This window comes from Melospiza georgiana, chromosome 21, assembly GCF_028018845.1.
Source record: "Melospiza georgiana isolate bMelGeo1 chromosome 21, bMelGeo1.pri, whole genome shotgun sequence".
NCBI lineage: Eukaryota > Metazoa > Chordata > Aves > Passeriformes > Passerellidae > Melospiza > Melospiza georgiana.
This window is the reverse complement of record NC_080450.1, coordinates 11219594-11238001: the sequence shown is the minus strand read 5'-3', so window position 1 is coordinate 11238001 and position 18408 is coordinate 11219594. Positions and strand designations below refer to the sequence as shown.

The 18408-nt window shown below is 55.1% G+C and overlaps 1 protein-coding gene across 1 annotated transcript in view; it reads left to right on the top strand.

Annotated features, from left to right (window-relative positions):
* NTN1 (netrin 1) overlaps positions 1 to 18408 on the top strand; it is an 84102-nt gene that overhangs the window by 47266 nt on the left and 18428 nt on the right. The window contains exons 2-4 of the mRNA XM_058038903.1: positions 2008 to 2196; positions 15713 to 15862; positions 17995 to 18048. Of these exons, the coding sequence (XP_057894886.1) occupies positions 2008 to 2196; positions 15713 to 15862; positions 17995 to 18048 (393 nt within the window). The remainder of the gene's footprint in view (positions 1 to 2007; positions 2197 to 15712; positions 15863 to 17994; positions 18049 to 18408) is intronic.

The window sequence follows — 18408 nt, the reverse complement described above, 5'->3', positions numbered from 1 at the left end:
TCAGCCTCATTTGATCACCTCTGTAAAACAAGGGCTGGGAATTTCAAACCCCCATGTGCTTCCCAAAAATTTGCCAGCGGGTTCTGCAGGGCAGGAGTCACCTCTAAACCCCTTTGTGTAGTGTATCCGCTTTGCCAGTGTGTTCTGCAGGGCAGGAATCACTTTCAAACCCTTTGTGTGGTGGATCCGTGGTGCAGGCAGGGCCTGCTCAGCACGTGTGGGAGGAGGAGAAAGCAGAGCTCCAGCAGGGCACAGCAGGCTGCTCTTCCTGAGCTTTCCATGGAGGGGGAAGCCTCGAGGGGGACACACAAGTGCCTGATGTGTGCTCCCATGCTGCTTTGGCTGCTAGAAGCACAGCTTCAGCACATGTAGAACCTGACCCAGCCATTCCCTCTGGAGGCAGGAGCGCTGTCTCTGGCTCCCTCACGGTTGGGTCCTGGTGGGGAGATGACAAAAGCTCCTGCAGGCTGCTGGGCTCATCCCAGGAGGGCCAAACCGCAGCTCACAGCCTGGCCCAGCTCCGTGGCAGGAATCTCTGTCCCTCATGCCTGGCAAAGAGCTTCTGGGCCACTCCTGTCACCATGAGCACGTCGGTGGCCACTGCTCCTGCTCTGCCAGCCCTGCTGGGGACGTGAGGGTGGGTCTGTCCATGGCAGAGGGAGAATTGTGATGGCAGAGCACGGAGACAGCGGCTCCATCCTGCTGGGAGCACGGGCATGGGGGTGCTGCTCTCCCCTGAGCTGTCACAGCGTGCCTCAGCCGGGGATTGCTCCTGAGAAACACTGCGGGGCTTCAGTGGCCCTCCCTGGGCTGAAATTTGATAATTAAGCAAATACAGCGTGGCTTTGTGTTGGGAGAGCACCATAAGGTAAACAGGAAGGAATGAGGGATTAAGACGTCTCTGCTCCGAGGGAAGGTGACGAGGCCGGAGCTGTGACACCTCCGTGCCGGGGCGAGGGGCCCAGCTGCGGGCTGGCATGGCACAGCTGCATTGTTCAGGGGTGAAGAGCAAATAAAAGCTGCGGGAAAAGAAAACAAGCTATAAAATTCTCAGCAAAGCACAGAGCCCCGGCAACTGCGTCCTGATGGCCCCGTGACAGCTCCGGGGAGAGGCGGGCGAGGGGTCGAGCGTTTGAAGTCCCGAAGTTGTCCTTTGCAAAGGCCCCCTGCTAAAACAGGCCTGGTGTTGACTTTAGGCTGCATATGGTGGAGGAATTGGACAGCTCAGTCACAGCAATCAAAGCAGGGGGGCACCTTTTGGAACTCAGCTAACTGGGTGTCATCCCAGCTGGGATGGGGGATGCAGGGGCAGAAATGAGGATTTTCAGCATGGTCAGGGCTGCAGGTGAGTGACAGAGCCTGTGCTGTGGAAAGCTGAGGGAGAAAGCAGCTAGGAAGGTCTTGGAATGGTATCCAGAGTTCAAAGATGTGTGTGTGTCAAGCTGGTGAGAGTGGGAAACTGGGAAGGTTGGGCAGGTGATGATGGAAATTCCTTCCCATAGGGACTGAGGGGGCTCCTGAGGTGCTGGGAAATGGGGGTCCCTCAGCAGTTTGGGGACCTTTGCACTGAGCAGTAACAACACAAAGTGAGAGTGGATGAGAAGGGAAATGAGCGGTGCTTCCATGGGGAAAGTGCTTGTGACAAAGCTGAAGGTGCCACAGGGGTTTGTGTGTCCTGACCATGGATGGTCCCCCAACCTCACAGTCCCCTGTAACACCCACTGCCAGCAGGGAGAGGCAAAGCCGTAGTTAATGCAAGTCAGGAAAGTGAAACTTGGCCTTGGCAGCCTCATTTTGCCCTCCAAAGAGCCGTGAAGGCAATGGCCCACAGCAATGGGCTCACAGGTCAGGATGTGGGTGAGCAGCTGGCTTCCCACAGCCAGGGTGCCACGAGGGCCTCCCACCCGTGACAGGGCACACACAGAGGGGTTGGCAGCAGCTCCCCAGGGTTGGCACCTCCCTGCTGGGGCACAGATGGTGACAATGTTCCCTCTCTGCCTCTCCCAGCCTGCAACTGCAACCTGCACGCGCGGCGCTGCCGCTTCAACATGGAGCTGTTCAAGCTGTCGGGGCGCAAGAGCGGCGGCGTGTGCCTCAACTGCCGGCACAACACGGCGGGCAGGCACTGCCACTACTGCAAGGAGGGCTTCTACCGCGACCTCAGCAAGCCCATCTCCCACCGCAAGGCCTGCAAAGGTACGGGATCACCCATGGGATGGGGGGAGAGCCACAATCCTCCTTCCCCAGCCCCTCCTGCAGCCCTGCTCCCACAGCTCTGCCCATCTCCCACCACAAGGCCTGCAGATGTACAGCATCAACCATGGGATGGGGGGAGTGCCACAATCCTCCTTCCCCAGCCCCTCCTGCAGCCCTGCTCCTACAGCTCTGCCCATCTCCCACTGCAAGGCCTGCAAAGGTACGGGATCAACCATGGGATTGGGGGAAAGCTCTGCTCTTCCTTCCCCAGCCCCTCCTGCAGCCCCACTCCCACAGCTCTGCCCATCTCCCACCACAAGGCCTGCAGAGGTACAGCATCAACCATGGGATGGTGGGAATGCCCCTCTCCTCCTTCCCCAGCCCCTCCTGCAGCCCTGCTCCCACAGCTCTGCCCATCTCCCACCACAAGGCCTGCAAAGGTACGGGATCACCCATGGGATGGGGGGAGTGCCACAATCCTCCTTCCCCAGCCCCTCCTGCAGCCCCGCTCCCACAGCTCTGCCCATCTCCCACCGTAAGGCCTGCAGAGGTACAGGGTCACAGGTGGGGTAGGGGGAATACCCTGTTCCTCCTTCTCCAGCCCCTCTTGCAGCACCGCTCCCACAGCTCTGCCCAGCTCCTCCTGCTCCCCCCTCTCCCAAACCCGGTTGAAATTGCTTTTTTTGCCATTTGGAACGGCTTCCCATGCCCCCCCGTTCCCTGCTGTCACCTCTGCAGCCTCCTGGTGAGGACAAGGCCACCCACATCCCCTGCCATCACCTCTCCCTGCTCTCTCCATCCTCCTGCTGAGGATGAGCCCATGGAAATAGAGGCCCTTACTGCTGAGGAGGACTTTGAATTATTTCAGGGTTTATCACTTAGAAATGGTGCTTCATCTGCTCCTACCTGGTCGTCACCCTGCAAGGGCAGAGGGGAACAGAACCCCAGGTATGGGTGAGATGTAGAATTTAAATCAGCCTCCCCCAAGCCCCGTCTCCAGCTCCCACCCTTCAGGCAGAGCTGAGCCCACGCACAGAACTTGTCACTCCTCCGGACGAGGAGAGAACAGAAAAAGGAGAAACGAGTTTATTTTGAGCTCGGAGTATTTTGAGGTTTCCTCGTGTGGCCGTGGAGGCGAGCTGGGATTCAGCTGGGGCGGGAGCAGCAAGAAGAGCAAATCCTGCAAATGAACCCTTTTTACTCTCAGCTGCTGCTGGAAGAGATGGAAATCCTGAACCTGAGGTGCAGTGAAAGGAACCAAGCAAACATTCAAAAGCCAGATTAGAAAATGCTGGGGTTTCCCACAGGAATGCTCAGCTCTTTTCTGTTTAAAGACTCATTTCAACAAGAAATGGAAAGTTTTATGGCTTCAGCATCCCTTTGAAAACTCCTTTTCCCGAGCTCTGTTTTTCACACAGAGGGGTTTAGGTTCCCTCTGCTTTTCCCTCCTGACTTGGGGCTTGTGCAGAGATCATTGTTGCAAATGAGCAGGTTTAAACCCAACCCTGCCATTTAACAGCTCCAGCCACCTCTCCGCTGATAACAACATTCATTTACCATCTCCTGAAACCAGCACTCCCAGAGCCTCATCTCCACTGGATGTGGTTAAATTTAAGGAATTAATTATCCTGAGCTCCTGCCACCTCCTTCACCACTGCCTGCACCCAGCAGAAACAGATTTTCTCTACATTTTCCTCTATAAAACCTGATTCTTTAATCCATCACATCACTCTGATCATGTCCCACACATAATAAATTTAAATAAAAGCATCTCAGAGAGCCCTGGTGCCTTGGGAGCTGCTGAGGAGCTCGTGGCTCTCACCCACCCCAGCAAGGTCTCGGTGATCTCACAGCAAAGGCTCCATGAAAGAGCTGCCAGAGACATTTTTTCATTAATTCAACCCCATTTATTCAGTCTAAGTGACACATCCAGCTAAGCTGCTTCTCCTGTGCCTTGCATTCCTCATCTCCCACTCCATCCCATGCACGAGGTGCCTCCACTCACAACATATCTAACATCAGCAAATTAGAGAGGCTGCAGTTGCATTGTTTGAAATGGTTGGCTTGAGTAATTATGCAAAATATGACATTGCATAAATTCTTGCACAATGTCTCCTTCTTTTTAACTCAGAGAAAAGGAGAATTCCACAAACTTTTGCACGTGTTGCAGGGCAGGGGTGAGGCTCAGACAACAAAAGGTGAGCAGAAATCAGAGCTGGGCAACAGCCCCTGCTCAGGGCTGCTTGTGTTTCCAACAGCCAAATCTTTTATAATTGATAAATAAAAGACTATTCTAATGGTCTGAAGCTGAGATGAGCAGCGCAGGTGAAGGCACAAGGAGCTGAGTGTAAAGATGCGTTTCTCTGATGGCAAACAGGGATCCAGCCATGCCAGGTGCTTTGCTCTGTTTGCTTCCAGTGGTTTTCCTTCCATAAATGATAAAAGCCTGGGAGTTGTCAGTGGCCAGAGATGCCCTGGGACAGAGCCACACCAGGCAGGCCGTGGCAAGGAGGCTGCAAACCACAGGCAAAGGAATTGATGACAGATGGAGCAGGGATATTGCACGGAGCGGCAGTGCTGGGTGTGTGCCAGAGCCTGCCAGGCTGGAGCTGGGCATGGAGGATGTGGCTGCTCTGGGTGGGTGGTCAGGCACCCCTGGGACACCAAGCCAGGGCTCCCCTGGCATTCTGGGGTCACACTGCAGCTGATCCCAACCCTGGACCCTGGGCTGGAGGAGCCCGGTGGTGCCACTGCTCCTCCTCCAGAGGGTGGGGTGGGCTCACCCTGGCAGGAGGGGAGCAGGATGCCCTTTGTCCTGGCACATGCATCCTACCCTGTCCTGGGCACACCCCTGGTGTGGGGCTGGCCCGAGAAGCAACAAAACTCGGGGGGTAAGAAATTTCCATGTTCATTTTTCAGACTCGGACAAGGATGAATTGTTCCTCTTTTCTCCCTGGTTTTTGAGAAATCACCAAGAGCTCCCAGCACACTGAAACCCTGCTTCCAGCTCCTTCTGCTTTCCCTCTGCTCCAAATGATGTTGCAAGTGAAATTCCACATCTGGGTCCTGCAAACCTTGTCCACCCCGCTCTGTCATGGGCCGCTGTAAATCAGGGCCCTGCTGTTGGTTCTTTTGATTAAACTCCCTCCTGATATTTGCCAGATTATTGGCACTAATGTAATTCCATTGGAGTGGAGAGTCTGCAGGGTTTTATAGCCTGGCTGTAAAACAACTCTGCGCTTTGGGGAGAGGCTTTGCACACTTTTTGATGAAAAGATGACAAACGAGACGTGCTCTGAATGCACTTGTGCTGAGGCTGCCAGCACAAACCCCTCATGCAGGGGCAGGATTTGGCACCTGGAGAGGTCACATCCATCAGGGCTCAGCCTTTCGGGAGGAAATGGGATTGTCTGTGTGCCTGGTGCTGCTGTAGCCTGGGGAGCTTTCCAGCTGTGCTGCAGGATTTCATGCCTTGTGCAAAGCTCAAAAAGCACTCCCAGCCTCCCTGCCCGTCCTGGCCTGCACCCACCAAGGGTCAAGAGTTGACATGTCCATTTGGAGGCAGCTTGGGCTGTAGCAGAGGGAGGTGAGAGCTGTCCCCACGGGCTCAGCCTCCTGTCCTTGATGTCATGGGTGGACATAAAGGCTTTTTCCCCACCCAGTCACAGGCATTGAGTGAGGCAGAACCCGAAGCCCTTTGGCTTTGGGAGAGCTGAGCAGAGCCCCCGGCGACAGGGACAGTGGCACAAGTCCCCGTCTCTCTCCAGTGACTATAGAGGGAGCTGCGTGACCAGCTTAGAGCTGACAGCTCATTCCCTGGAGTCTGGGCCAGGGGAGATGGATCCTCTCTGTTCCTGCTGCTGGGTCCTGCTGGGAGCCTGGGGCACAGGAGGTGCCAGGGGCAGCACCCACGGCAGACAGCAGGGTCTGAGAAGGGTGGCACTGCCACCAGAGCACAGTCTGAGAATGATGGCAGTGCCACCAAAGGTGTCCCACTGCTGGTGTCCTGGTGTAGCACAGGGACACCAGTCTGTCCATGGTTCTAGCTGTGGTCAGCATCTCTCCAGCCTTGGAGATGTCCCCTGCCACCATAGTCCCCAATTCACACCTGGGTGGGGCAGACAAGCTCACAGCTGAGGTGTGCCAGAGACACTGGGATGGCCTGGCTGGATCCCTGCACCATGGCTTCAGGGCTCCAGGGCCAGCAGGGCCAGCAGGGGTGGCTCCTGCAGGGCTCTGTCCCCAGCCAGAGGGAGATGCTCCCCTCTCCAGAGCTGCCTCATTTTGATGCCCATCTCTCTTCCAGCTCAGTTGTGCTTTTAAGGCGAACTCCAAGGCAATACTTTCCAGGAATTCAGCCCTGGGAGTTGTCCTTAATGGTCAAACCTGCTTTCCTTCCTTTCCTCCTTTTGCTCCTGCAGGATTCCAGCTGGAGCTGCTGTTGAGGAGAGAGGAGCCAGCCCGTGGTGCTGGCAGGGCTTGGGCTGGGCTCCTGTGTCAGGGCTTGGTCACCTCTGAGGAATCACATCCCTGGAGAAATTCCAAACTTTCCAGGCATTGATCTGCCAAGCACAGACTTCAATTTCTCCCCAGGACTGTGGAGATTCTCTTCCACTGCCACAAGAACGATTTTCTAGTTGTATTTCCATCCTGCATTTGTCAGTGGCTGTGCCTGAGTCACCCTTCCCCACAGTCCCGTAATTCCTGATATTGATATTATTGCAAGCCCTGAGAGCTGATTTATGGCTTCTGCATCTAAAACTTGTCACCACAGCCCCAGACACGCACAGACCATCAGAGAAGGTTCTGGAAATGCAGCTTTGAGCTGTCCATGCTCACAGGTCACTGCGGGAGTGTCCTGGGGAAGCAGGGGAGGCTCGAGTGCCACACCAAGTGTCACCTCCTCCATGGCATTGCCATGACTCAGGGCAGAGCTGCACCGTTCATCCCCCTGGGCTGGAAGGATCCCAGAGAAAAGAAGGGACACCAGCATTACTGAAACTCTTACACTGTTCTGAGTTTGTAGAATGAAACCATGGAAAAGCAGTGATTTTTTGTTCAAGTAAGACTCAAGCTCAACACAAGGCATCTCCCAGCCCATGCCAGCTTTTATAAATCCATTAAAGTCCACATTTTAACAATGGATGAGCAGACACATCAGTTTAGGCAGCTGGGTCTCTGTGGGGCAGAGTGGGCAGAGTTTGCTGAGCTGTGGAATTCAGGGCAGGACACTGCTGAATCCATGAGGAGATGGAGCAGGCTGCTCAGAAGGAGCTGGAATCTCCATTGCCACCTGGAAACCACCTCAGCACCTCCAGAGGAGAGACACAGCTCACAGCTGAGTCCCAAATCCATGGCAGACATGTGGAGGGCCCAGCTCAAGAGGAAAATGTAGACAGCATTGATTCCCGGACCAGAGCCGGCTCTGCATTCCTGAAAAATCACATCCTGGCAATGCTGGTGCCCAGCAGGGGTTTGCTGGATGGACTGGGGGCCGGCCACCTTCCAACCCGGGGTTTGGGTTTGAGTTTCCAGCAGGGAAACATCCAGGAGCAATCCTGGAGGGCAGGTTGGGATGCGGTTTGTCAGAAGTGGTGACACAATAGAGGGGAATTTGCACCCTATTAAGAAAATAAAACCAGACTAAACCCCAGCTCTCCATTGCTGCTCTCAGACTAAGGACAAAAGTTGCTAAATTCACTTGCAAAGCCAGACCTTTGCATATCCACGAGACAGAGGGAAGAAAAGGAATAATTTGCCTTCCCCATGAATGTTTTCCAATAATGGAGATAATTTCCTGCTTCAGAGCAGTTCTCAGGAGTGGAAAGTGCTTCAGGCTCTCAGATCCTGAGAATTCAACCCAAGCTCAGCCCTGCTCATCCCCACACTCTGGTTTTCAGTGTACTAAAGTGAAAAGGTTTTTTTTTCTGGTAGGAAAGGATTTCTTTTCCACTTAAACAGATGCTTCTCAGAGCATCACAGACGAGGGGCTGGCATTTGTGCCCCGGGAGCTCTCACTGGGATTTCTCCCTTCTCTTGGGGTGCTGGGGGCTCTCCCCACTGTGGGTGCTGTGGTGTCCCATGGGGGCTGTGCAGACCAAAAGGATCCTTTTCTGCAGAGCTGCTCCAGCTTCTCCCTCACCTTCCCCACTGCCTCCTTTCCTGAGCCTTGTGGCAACCTCATTAGCTCTGAAATTTCTGCTCTGCTGCCAGATTTGATTTTTATTATTAGAGGGAGAATGAGCTTGTAGGAACCTCGTTTCCTCCAGAGCCAGGCTAAAAACGCATCAGGAAGAGAAAAACTTTGCCTCTCTTTTTTTTTTTATTTTTTTTTTCCTTCAATAAGAGCATTCCCAACCCACTGTTCCTCGTGCAACATCTCCCAGGAGGGCAGGGGGAGCTGGGCTTGGCTTTAGGTCCATGAGGCCACCGTGCCCCACTGAGCTGCTGCTCTTGGCCCCTGCAGCTCTGACATTTTTGATGGAAAAATCAAAGGGATCACATCCTCCACGATAAAACCCAAATCTTTCCCGCAAAATGGGGTGAAGGAAACCCCAAAGCTTCACCTCAGCATCCCTGGCAGCTTCTCCAGCCCTGCTGGAATCACATGGGAAGGGGAGCTCTCAGTGAACAGGAGAAGTTTTAACAATTTTGGAACAAGGGAATTTTCCAGCATTTGGGGGAGTGCTGCCATAATTGTCCCATTGTCTGTGTCACTAATGCCTGCCCACAGTGCCCCTGCCCAAAAAGTGGATTTACAGCCGGGGTTCCAAGGCCCCTCCGGATTAGCGGCGACTCCAGCTCAGTGGAGGCTTTGTGGCCCCGTCTGTTCCTTGTTATGGAGAAGACAAAGCCAAGGTCTGATCTGTGAAATTTGGCCCAAAATGCAGGGCACCAAAGCCCTTGGCTCCCCCGAGTGCCAACGCAGGAGGGGAAACGGGAGAGCCCTGAGAAGGGGCGCGGGAGGAGGGACAGCAGGAGACACCCAGAGATTGTTTGGCTCTGCCCAATAAAAGGAGGAATTCATGTTCTGCTGGCAAGAAACCTTTAAATCTCCAGGAGAATGTGCTGAGGGACACTGAGCACGAACACGATCCTCTGGAGGGCTAAATGCAGCTCCCAGTGCGCAGGCAGGCTGAGCAGCTCACGGCAGAGCAGTTAGTGGTTAATATTTAAAGTCATTATTGGTATTCAGAGTAGGCACAGAGACATTTCCACCCCTGCTTGCGCTCTGCAAACCAGCTGGGGCCAGACTGGGTGGATGCACACCCAACTGCAGCTCCTCTTCCCCATAAATCCGGGGGATTTGCAGGACGTGCTGCCCGTGCTGGAGATGCTCTGGCAGTGCCAGGGCTCTCCCATCCCCACGGGAGGTGCCCAGAGCCAGCACAAACCTCTCCTCAGCGCTCAGGTGCACAGGTTCTGCTCAGACCTCCCTCATCCATGGACAAATGACCGGGATAGGTACCCAAAAGAAGGAGCTCTGCTTGTTTTGAATTGATTTCCCAAAGCCGGGAGGCAAAGAAAAGCTGTGAAAACATCCTGTCCTCCTTGGGACCACTTCAAGGTCACCTCTGGGATGGATTCCAGCTACGGGGGACACTCCAGCAATTCTCACACCTTGAGTTCCCTGGGAAGATGTGTTCAGAGGGAGCAGGATTTAAAGTACCTGAGCTCCTAAAGGCAGTGGAGCAGGAAAAAAAAACAACTCTACAGCAAAAAACCTCCCTTAAGCAATAATGCCAGAACCACCCCTCTAAATGCTAAACCACAAGGTTGAGTGAGACGTGTTTGCTGCATCAGGATGCGTTGTTGAGGCAACAGGAGAATTTAAATTGAATTTGTTTTGACATTTTGACAACAAACCTGGGTTTGTTGCAATTTTTTCCAGCAGAAGTTTTCTGTAGCCACAATTTTTTCTCCCGTTGAAGTCTTTGGAGGAAAGAAGGGAAACAACCAAAGGGAAGCAGTTTTTGGCCATGATTCTGGAAAAGCATTTTAAAGCCTGGTTAAATATAAATGTGCACCTAAGGCACATTGGCTACCTGGGATTGAATTTGTACTTCAGACTGAGTGGGATTCCTGAATACGGGAGCCTTCATCACTGATTATTGAAAATTAAGGGGTTTTTTTCCCCCAGTTTAATGCATTGTTGGGTTCCTGCTCAGTCCGGGGGCTGGATCTGGAGCCCTGCGAGGTTTGTGATCCTGGCACATCCAGGGTGACAAGAGGAAATCTGGACACCCTGGCAAGTCCAGCCTTTTTTTCTTGTCCTGGCAAAAGGTTATTCATCACTCTGAAAAGCTCCCAAGGAAGCAGCTTCCCCGAAAACAGGAAGATGCTAATTCTCCAAAAATGCAGATCTTTTCAGGCACCTTCTCCATAAAGGTCACACTTGAGGGGAGCTGAGCCTGGAGATTTATCCCTGTGTTTACCTTTCCCCACACGTGTGCGGGGCAGGATTAGCGGCTGGGAATACCTCCGCCCGAACACCGGGGGTGCGAAAATATTTGCGTTTTTGTCTTGCTATTTGTCAACCTTCAGTGGGGCAGAACCACCTCAGCAAGTTCAACCACCTGAACTGAAAACCTTGGGGTTTTTTATCCCAAACACGGCCCCAGGATCCTTCCAGGTGTTTTTTAGCCCCAAACCTGAACTGAAGCACAGAACGGCGTCGCTGGCTGGTCTGGGGCGGGCGATGCTCTGCTTCAGCAGCTTTGTACAGAAAATCGTGGCTGATTTGGGAGCTCCAGACACAGCTACAAAAGCACAAGGCAGCCGGTTGGGCAGAGCCTGGCCCCGGGGGAAATCTCTGGCTGCAGGCGGTGAGGAGCTGCCTGGCAGTGCTTATATCCGTATATATATTAATCCCAGCTAATGTAACTACAGATGTTCTCATTCAGAGCCCTATCTAATCCTGTTGGGCCCTTGCCATGGTGTCTCGTAGCAGGAGTTCTACGAGTTAATTACGTGCGGTGCAAAGCAGCGTTCCCTTTTATCGCTGAGAAGGTTGCCTTTTCAAGGCCCTCAATGTCCCTTTGTTGCTGGCTTTGAGGAGCAGTGAAGAGGAGCACCTGTCTGACCTTCCCGGCGCTGCGCATTGCTTGGCAGCGCTCCACCGTCTCTTGGCAAGGCGTTCCGAATCTTTTCCGTGGGTACTCTCCGTGCCTTTCACCGCAGCTCCCAGCTGAGGACGTGCTATTGATTTCTGTAGTGCCCCGATATGAATTCAGAGTTTTTCTCTCCCCCTTTTCACAGCGCAGCCTCGCATCTTGTGGCTCTTCTGAGCTCCGCTGCAATCAGCCAGATGTTTCATTGAGTCCCAGATCTTTTCCTGGAGTGGCTGCGGTTAATTGGGACCCTTCATCGTGGATGAGCCATCCTGTTCCCTCCTTGCAATTATGCCTCCTTCTGCACTCCGGATTTTGGCTGTTGTCCCCTCATCCACTCGGCCGCTGCGGGTCTGTCTCGCACAGAGCGCCGTGGTCTCCTCACATCTGGAGCAGCCAGGCTGGAGGTGCTCACCTGGGAGTGCTCTCAGCTCCCTGCTTTCCTGATTTCACAGGGAATTCAGCTTCTGGGAGCAGAGACACCCCCGCTGCTGCCCCCCATTGCCTGTTAAAGCCTCCCCACAGATTCCTGCTCCTTGTTTTCTCCTCCACAGCCATGTTTTCAACCAAAAATTAACTTTTTCACTAGGAATTGCCGGTCATCTCTGCCACAGACACTCAGCATAAATTTTTCTTGAAGGTTTTCTGAAAAACCGAAATCCTGAGAGTTATTTGCCTTTCCCGGATGCTCCGTGGGCATTTCTCTTGTTCAGCATCATCCTCGTTTGCTTCTCTCCCATCTCACCGTACCTTCTGTGGGGTGATCCTTTCAAGCAAGGCATGAGGGAAACCCCGCGTTATCCTCCTCATCATCTCCGGGGTGTCCCGGACACCTTCCTGTCGTGCTCGCAGAGCTGCCCTCAGCCCCGAGGGCTCTGCTGAATTTCCGCACCTCGGAGGCGGATGAACAAATCCACAAATCCCTGCACCCAGGGAAGGTCAGGGATGGAAGCCAGGCAAGTTCAGGAATGCAAACGCGTTCTGTGAGTGCCAGGGTGCCCATCGGAGATGCCAAAGGGGAGTTTGCAGCGATCACCCCCCCCCCCCCCCCCCCCCCCCCCGCTGGCATCCTGGTGCACGCTTCCCTCAGTTTGGGGCTACAGCCCAAAGGAATTTGAACCGGATTGGGAAAATCAGCACCAAGCACCAGCAGCCCGGCCCTCCATGGCTGGGGAAGGAGAAGAGCCTGTAATTGCTGGCTGCGAGTGTTTGCACTGGCCGGGGAACTGTAAATTACCTTTAATTGCTCCTAATTGCTGGCGCTGGTTCAGTTTGTCGAGGACGGGGACAGCAAATCCCCATCTGCAGGCACGGGGAGAGCCCCTCCTGCCTCCGCAGAGCTGCCCTGCTTCCCGCAGCTCGGGAACAGACCTGGCACGACGGGCTGGGCCCAGGGGGACGCTGGGGACAGGTGACACAGGTGGCACAGGTGACACAGGTGGCACAGAGCCCGTCCGTCACCCAGAGAGGAGGATTTCCCCTCGGTGTGGCAGAGATCGCCGGAGTCTCATCCCGGTGAAATCCGGGCCCCCGACCCTCTGCCACTCGTGCCCCCTGCAGCCCTGGGCACATCACATCACATCACACGTGGGGACATCAGAGCCCTCACAGAGCCAGGCCTGGAGGGACAGGAGACAACCTCAGAGAGATTCGGCTCTGAAAATAACCCGGCAGCTCTGGGCGAGCTGGCCGAGGCACTGCCTCATGAGGGAAGGAAGCAGCAGCATTCGACTATTGATTGATTTCTGTGCTGTCCAAAGAGTGCTCTGTGCTCTCACTGTGGCCTCAAGAGCCTGAGGATCTCACTCATCACCAGGGTTTTTTCCCTCTTTCCCCTCGTTTCCGTCTTTTCCCCGACCGGTCCCACTGAAATGTGGGCGATCCCCTCACCCAGGGGCTCCTCACAGGATGGGCTCTGTCTGGAGCAGCCCCGAGAGAATGCCTGAAACACGAGGCTGCTCTCCCCAACTCCTGTCCTTTGCCTCTCCTTGGGTAACCCTTCCCTTATTTTTCTGCTATCTCCTGACTCTCTGCTCTTCTTTAACTCTTTTCTCTCCTGTTCCTCCTTCAGGCCTTCTCTTAACGTGTGTTTATTTCCTTTCCCCCAGCATTACCTGAGCCATCCCTTGGGGCTGCAGTTTTCCCACCTAAGCATCCCTCTGCTCATCACCAGCCACACTGATTTCCCGTTAAAACGTTTCCAATCTAAATTAGCTTTAGAAAAGGAGATTTCTGCTGTGGGCAGGTTTGCAAGGAGTCATTTCCCAGGGAGAGCTCAGGGCAGGGGGGAGAGAGAGACTTTTAATAAAAAAATTCTAAATCAGAAGTGTCGGGAAAAGAGGAGAAAGGAGCAAAAGCTTTGTCGGTTTCTGGAGGAGTTTCTTTCCCTTCCAAATGAAAAATCATCGGGTTTTGGCAAGGCTCTGTCTCTTCCCACCCAGCACCTGTGGGGTCAGGGCTGGTGGCACTTTGGAGCCCTGCATGTCCTCAGGGAGAAATTGGACATCCCAGGGCAGGCGTGCTCCAGGCACCATCCCAATCCTGCTGGGCAGGGATCAGCCAGGAGCTGTGGGGTCAGACTGGTGCTGCTGGGCAGGACCACACTGGGCTGGCCTGGACAGAGCCTGCAGCCAAGCACCAACGCTTGGAAACCCAAACCAACGTGGGATGTGCTCTGCTGTCCCCAAATAAGGTGCATTTAGGGTGTTTGAGAGACAGGGGTGTGCAGAACAAACCAAGCAGCACTGCAAGGTCCAGGAAAAGCCCTCTCAGGAGTGCTGTGCCCAGTCTAGGGGCTTGGGGGATTTAAACACTGTGCCCTTGGGGACACTCACCCTGCCCTGACCCCAGCGCAGCCCCTCCAGGGCCCAGCAGTGGGACAGGCTCCCCCAGCCCTGTTCCTGGCAGGCAGCTCCCCTGAGGGGCAGGAGGAGAGCGGGATCAGCGCTCCCCAGGGAAGGATTTGGCTGGCTCCTTCCCGGGATGCTGCAGAAGAAAAGGAAAGTTTCCTGCCTGCCTGCCTGTCCCTGCCACGGCTCAGCAGGGGCAGCCCACAGTCTGGCACGGCGCTTGCAGCTCTTAGAAATCAGGGCTGTTAACAAATGTGCGAGGTCCTAATCCTTTTGGAGCAGTGATGATAACAAGCCCTGATGCTTTTTCTTTTTTTTTTTTTTTTTTTTTTTTTTTTGGTTTTGGCTTTTCTTCTTTTTGTCTTTTTAAATTTTTTTTCTCCCCCAAACAGCTGTGCCGGTGAAGTCCCACTGTGGGAAATGAGCTGGTGAATATTTGAATGTTTTCAAGTGCAGTATTTACATCTCCTGCCAAACCCTTCACATCTGCCCGGCTCTGCCGGCAAGGCTGCATCCATCTGGCCGGGAACAGCAGGTCCTCAGCCCCCATCCATCCCACAAGGGCATTTCCTTCCTGTGCCCGCAGTGCCAGCTGCCAGGGATGCTGCTCAGCGGGGAGGGCTCTGAAAGGACCGCTTTGATTTTTCCTGGAGTGCACGTGGGATGAATTCCCGAGCGATTGCTTCCTGCTGAACTGAGGGGTGGTGGAATCCTGCTGGGTTTGTACCCCTGTACCAGCCCTGCTGGGTTTGTACCAGTCCTGCTGGGTTTGTACCCCTGTACCAGCCCTGCTGGGTTTGTAGTTCTGTACCACCCGGATGGGTTTGTACCTGTGTACCACCCTGCTGGGTTTGTACCCCTGTACCAGCCCTGCTGGGTTTGTACCTCTGTACCACCCTGCTGGGTTTGTACCTCTGTACCACCCTGCTGGATTTGTACCCCTGTACCACCCTGCTGGGTTTGTACCCCTGTACCAGCCCTGCTGGGTTTGTACCTGTGTACCACTGTACCACCCTGTTGGGTTTGTACCCCTGTACCACCCTGCTGGGTTTGTACCTATGTACCCCTGTACCACCCTGCTGGGTTTGTACCTATGTACCCCTGTACCAGCCCTGCTGGGTTTGTATCTCTGTACCACCCTGCTGGGTTTTTTACCCCTGTACCAGCCCTGCTGGGTTTGTACCCCTGTACCACCCTGCTGGGTTTGTACCCCTGTACCAGCCCTGCACCAGTCCCGGGGGTTTGGGGCTGCTGGATGGGGGCAGTGGTCGATACTCCCTGCCTTTAAATCCTGCAAATTCCTGATCTCAGCACCGATGGGGTGAGCAGTTGTGTCCTTTAACCCTAAACCCTAACCCTGTCCCCGCAGTGGTGCTGTGACAGGGCCACCCCCTCTCCAGGGCTGTCCCCAGCCCTGTGCCCAACGCCAGCTCTGTTCCAGCTCATTCCGGGGCTTTCTCGGAGTGCAGAGAGGGTGGAGCGGTGCCAGGGGAGCTGCCCCGCTCCCGCCGATGCCACACCGCCCTGCCCTGACCCCGCTGCCGTGTGTCCCCGCAGAGTGCGACTGTCACCCCGTGGGCGCGGCCGGCCAGACCTGCAACCAGACCACGGGCCAGTGTCCCTGCAAGGACGGCGTCACCGGCATCACCTGCAACCGCTGCGCCAAGGGCTACCAGCAGAGCCGCTCCCCCATCGCCCCCTGCATAAGTAGGTGGATCTTCTTCCTTTCTGTGGAGTGGGGATTTTTTACCCTTAAAACCCTGCCGGAGCTGCTGCCCAGGCTGGGGGTGCTGAACCCCACAGCGCTCGGGGTGTGGGGCTGTTTGGGGACCCCTCTGCTCTGCCCAAATGGGGTCCTGAACTCACAGCAGCTTCCAGCAGCTCTCCTGCCTCCTTGGGGGGTTCTGTGAGTGCATCTGCAGCCAGGTTTGCTGGGAATTCCATTTTGCTTCATGAAACAGAGGTGCTCCAAAATCACATTTTTTGTGCTTAGGGGGATCGCTACAGATCACTAGAAACACGTTCTTCTCTCCAAAATCAGGCTGTGCTGCGCTAGCACAGAGCTCAGAGCACAGGAGCTGCTCCTTTGATGCAGTTTCCACCGCATCTGAGACCCCCTGGGTTGCTGCAGGGGCTCTTGCACTCACACAGCCCTGCCATGGGTGGGTTTACCCTTGGCTTCCTTGGGTTTGCTTTTCAATTTGCCTTCCAAAGGCAGGTACAGCTCCCAAAATGCCTCCATTGTAGCCTCTGCTCTTCAAACACCAGGATCCCCTCTCTCTCCCTGCCTGGGAAGGTGGGGTTCAGTCCTGTGCCCCTCTCTGCTGCCTGGGGAGCTTGCTGCTGTTGGACCTTCCAGTGGCTCATGCTCCTTGTGGGACATCATCTGCCCTAACAAAACAAAACAAAACAAAGCATCAAAATTAGTGTGCCTGGGATGGGATGGGATGGGATGGGATGGGATGGGATGGGAAGGAGGAACTACTCCCCTACAGAGGGATTCCCTGCGGCTAAAAGGAGAAAAAGGCCCAGCAAGAAAAGTGAAGGTTAAAAGATTCCATCCTTTGCTGGAGACCCACAGTCTGTTCCCACACCATTGCCCCCCCAGCACAGCCATTGCCAAATTCTGGGGCAGAGACCCTTTCTCCACCTTGTCCTGCTGAAGAAAACACACATTCCAGAGTGGTTTGAGGTCACTCGGGATTCATTTTTGCCCGTGTTGCAATGGGACAGCAAGAGCCCAAAGCAGAGGCTTGCTGTCCCAGAACCTCCAGCCATGGCTCCAGTCTGCTCTGCAGCAAGTGTGCACAAAGGTTTATCATGAATCATTCCCCAGGGCCAGGGGAAATCAGAGAGCAGATTGTTCCTTGCATCAGCTCCCTCAGGATTCATGGCATTTATAAAGACAGGCCCAGGATTTCAACATGGCCCATCCAGGGTATGGGGCTGGGCACAGCCACTCTCTGGTTTACCACTGCTGGTAATTCCCTGTTCCCAGGGACTTGTAGCCATGAAAAGAACACCCTGGGACTGTGTCAGGCCTGGCTGAGCACCCCCAGCCCAGCTGTGGGATGGCTGTGCTGGCTCCCAGTGCTGCCTGGCCATGCACCGTGGCTTGTGCTGGGTTTAGTTGCATGAGAGTGAGGCCCCCCAAGAATCACCTGATGCCCTACGAGCTGCTGCCACACCCCCAGCAAACCCTGCTTTGGTGGGTGTTCCCCCCCAGGATTCCCAGGAATGCAGGGGAATGCCAGCACCATGCCCTGAATGCAGGAAGGACATCCAAGGGGAGCATCCTGCACAGCTGGGACCGTGCAGCTCCCTCCCTCCATCCATCCACAGTCCATCCTCCCAACAAACACACCAGGCCTAGGAACGAGTCTCCAGGGCATGATGTGGTTCCAGCTCTGCAAAGCTGGCCCCAAATCAGAGCCAGGGACCAGGGAATTGGCACCAGATGTGTTTGTGTTTCCTTTAAACGTGGGAGGAACCCCTTGCACCCCATCAGCGCTGAACCTGCACCCTGCCTCTCACCAGGGGAGCGCCAGCACTGCCTCGGATCTGGCGACAGCAGCTGCAGGGGACAGCCCAGGGACAGCAGTGACAGCAGCCACGGGGGCTGGGCACAGTGCAGCACGCAGCCAAAAGCCAGATTTTTTTGTAAAAACCCCCTTTGTGACAGCTTTGAGGGATGCCCGGTTCCCCAGTCCCCGCTGTACTGGTTTGGGGGCTCTCGCTGGCACACGCGGCTGGGAGGGGAGCCTGCAGCGTGGGCAGGGAGCAGCTCTGGGCTTTGCAATAACCTCGCCTCCCTCCCTTGTCGCCTGTGTGTCCCGCAGAGATCCCGGCTGCTCCGCCCACCACGGCCGCCAGCAGCGCCGAGGAGCCCGCAGGTACGTGTGCGTTCTGTTCCTTCTTCTGGAGCATCTCGGTGCTCGATGTCTCCTCAGCAATCGCGTCCCTCGAGATAAACTGCACCAGAACCATAAATCCTGCTGCTCGTATCGGGACGAGGGGTTTCCTTTGATGCCAAACGTGCTGGAAACACGCGGGCAGCATCCTGAGAGCCCGCTGTTCCCCGGTGTGCAGGGAGGGTGCAGGAGGATTTCCTGCTGAAGCTGTGAGCACAGGGGCTGGATCCGAGAGGAACCACCTCTGTCCCCCGTGTCACCGAGGGACCCCGATGGTGCTGAGCAGGGCATGGCAGCAGGAGCCAGAGTGTCCCTCAAAGGGTGACTCGTCCTGTGCTGCTG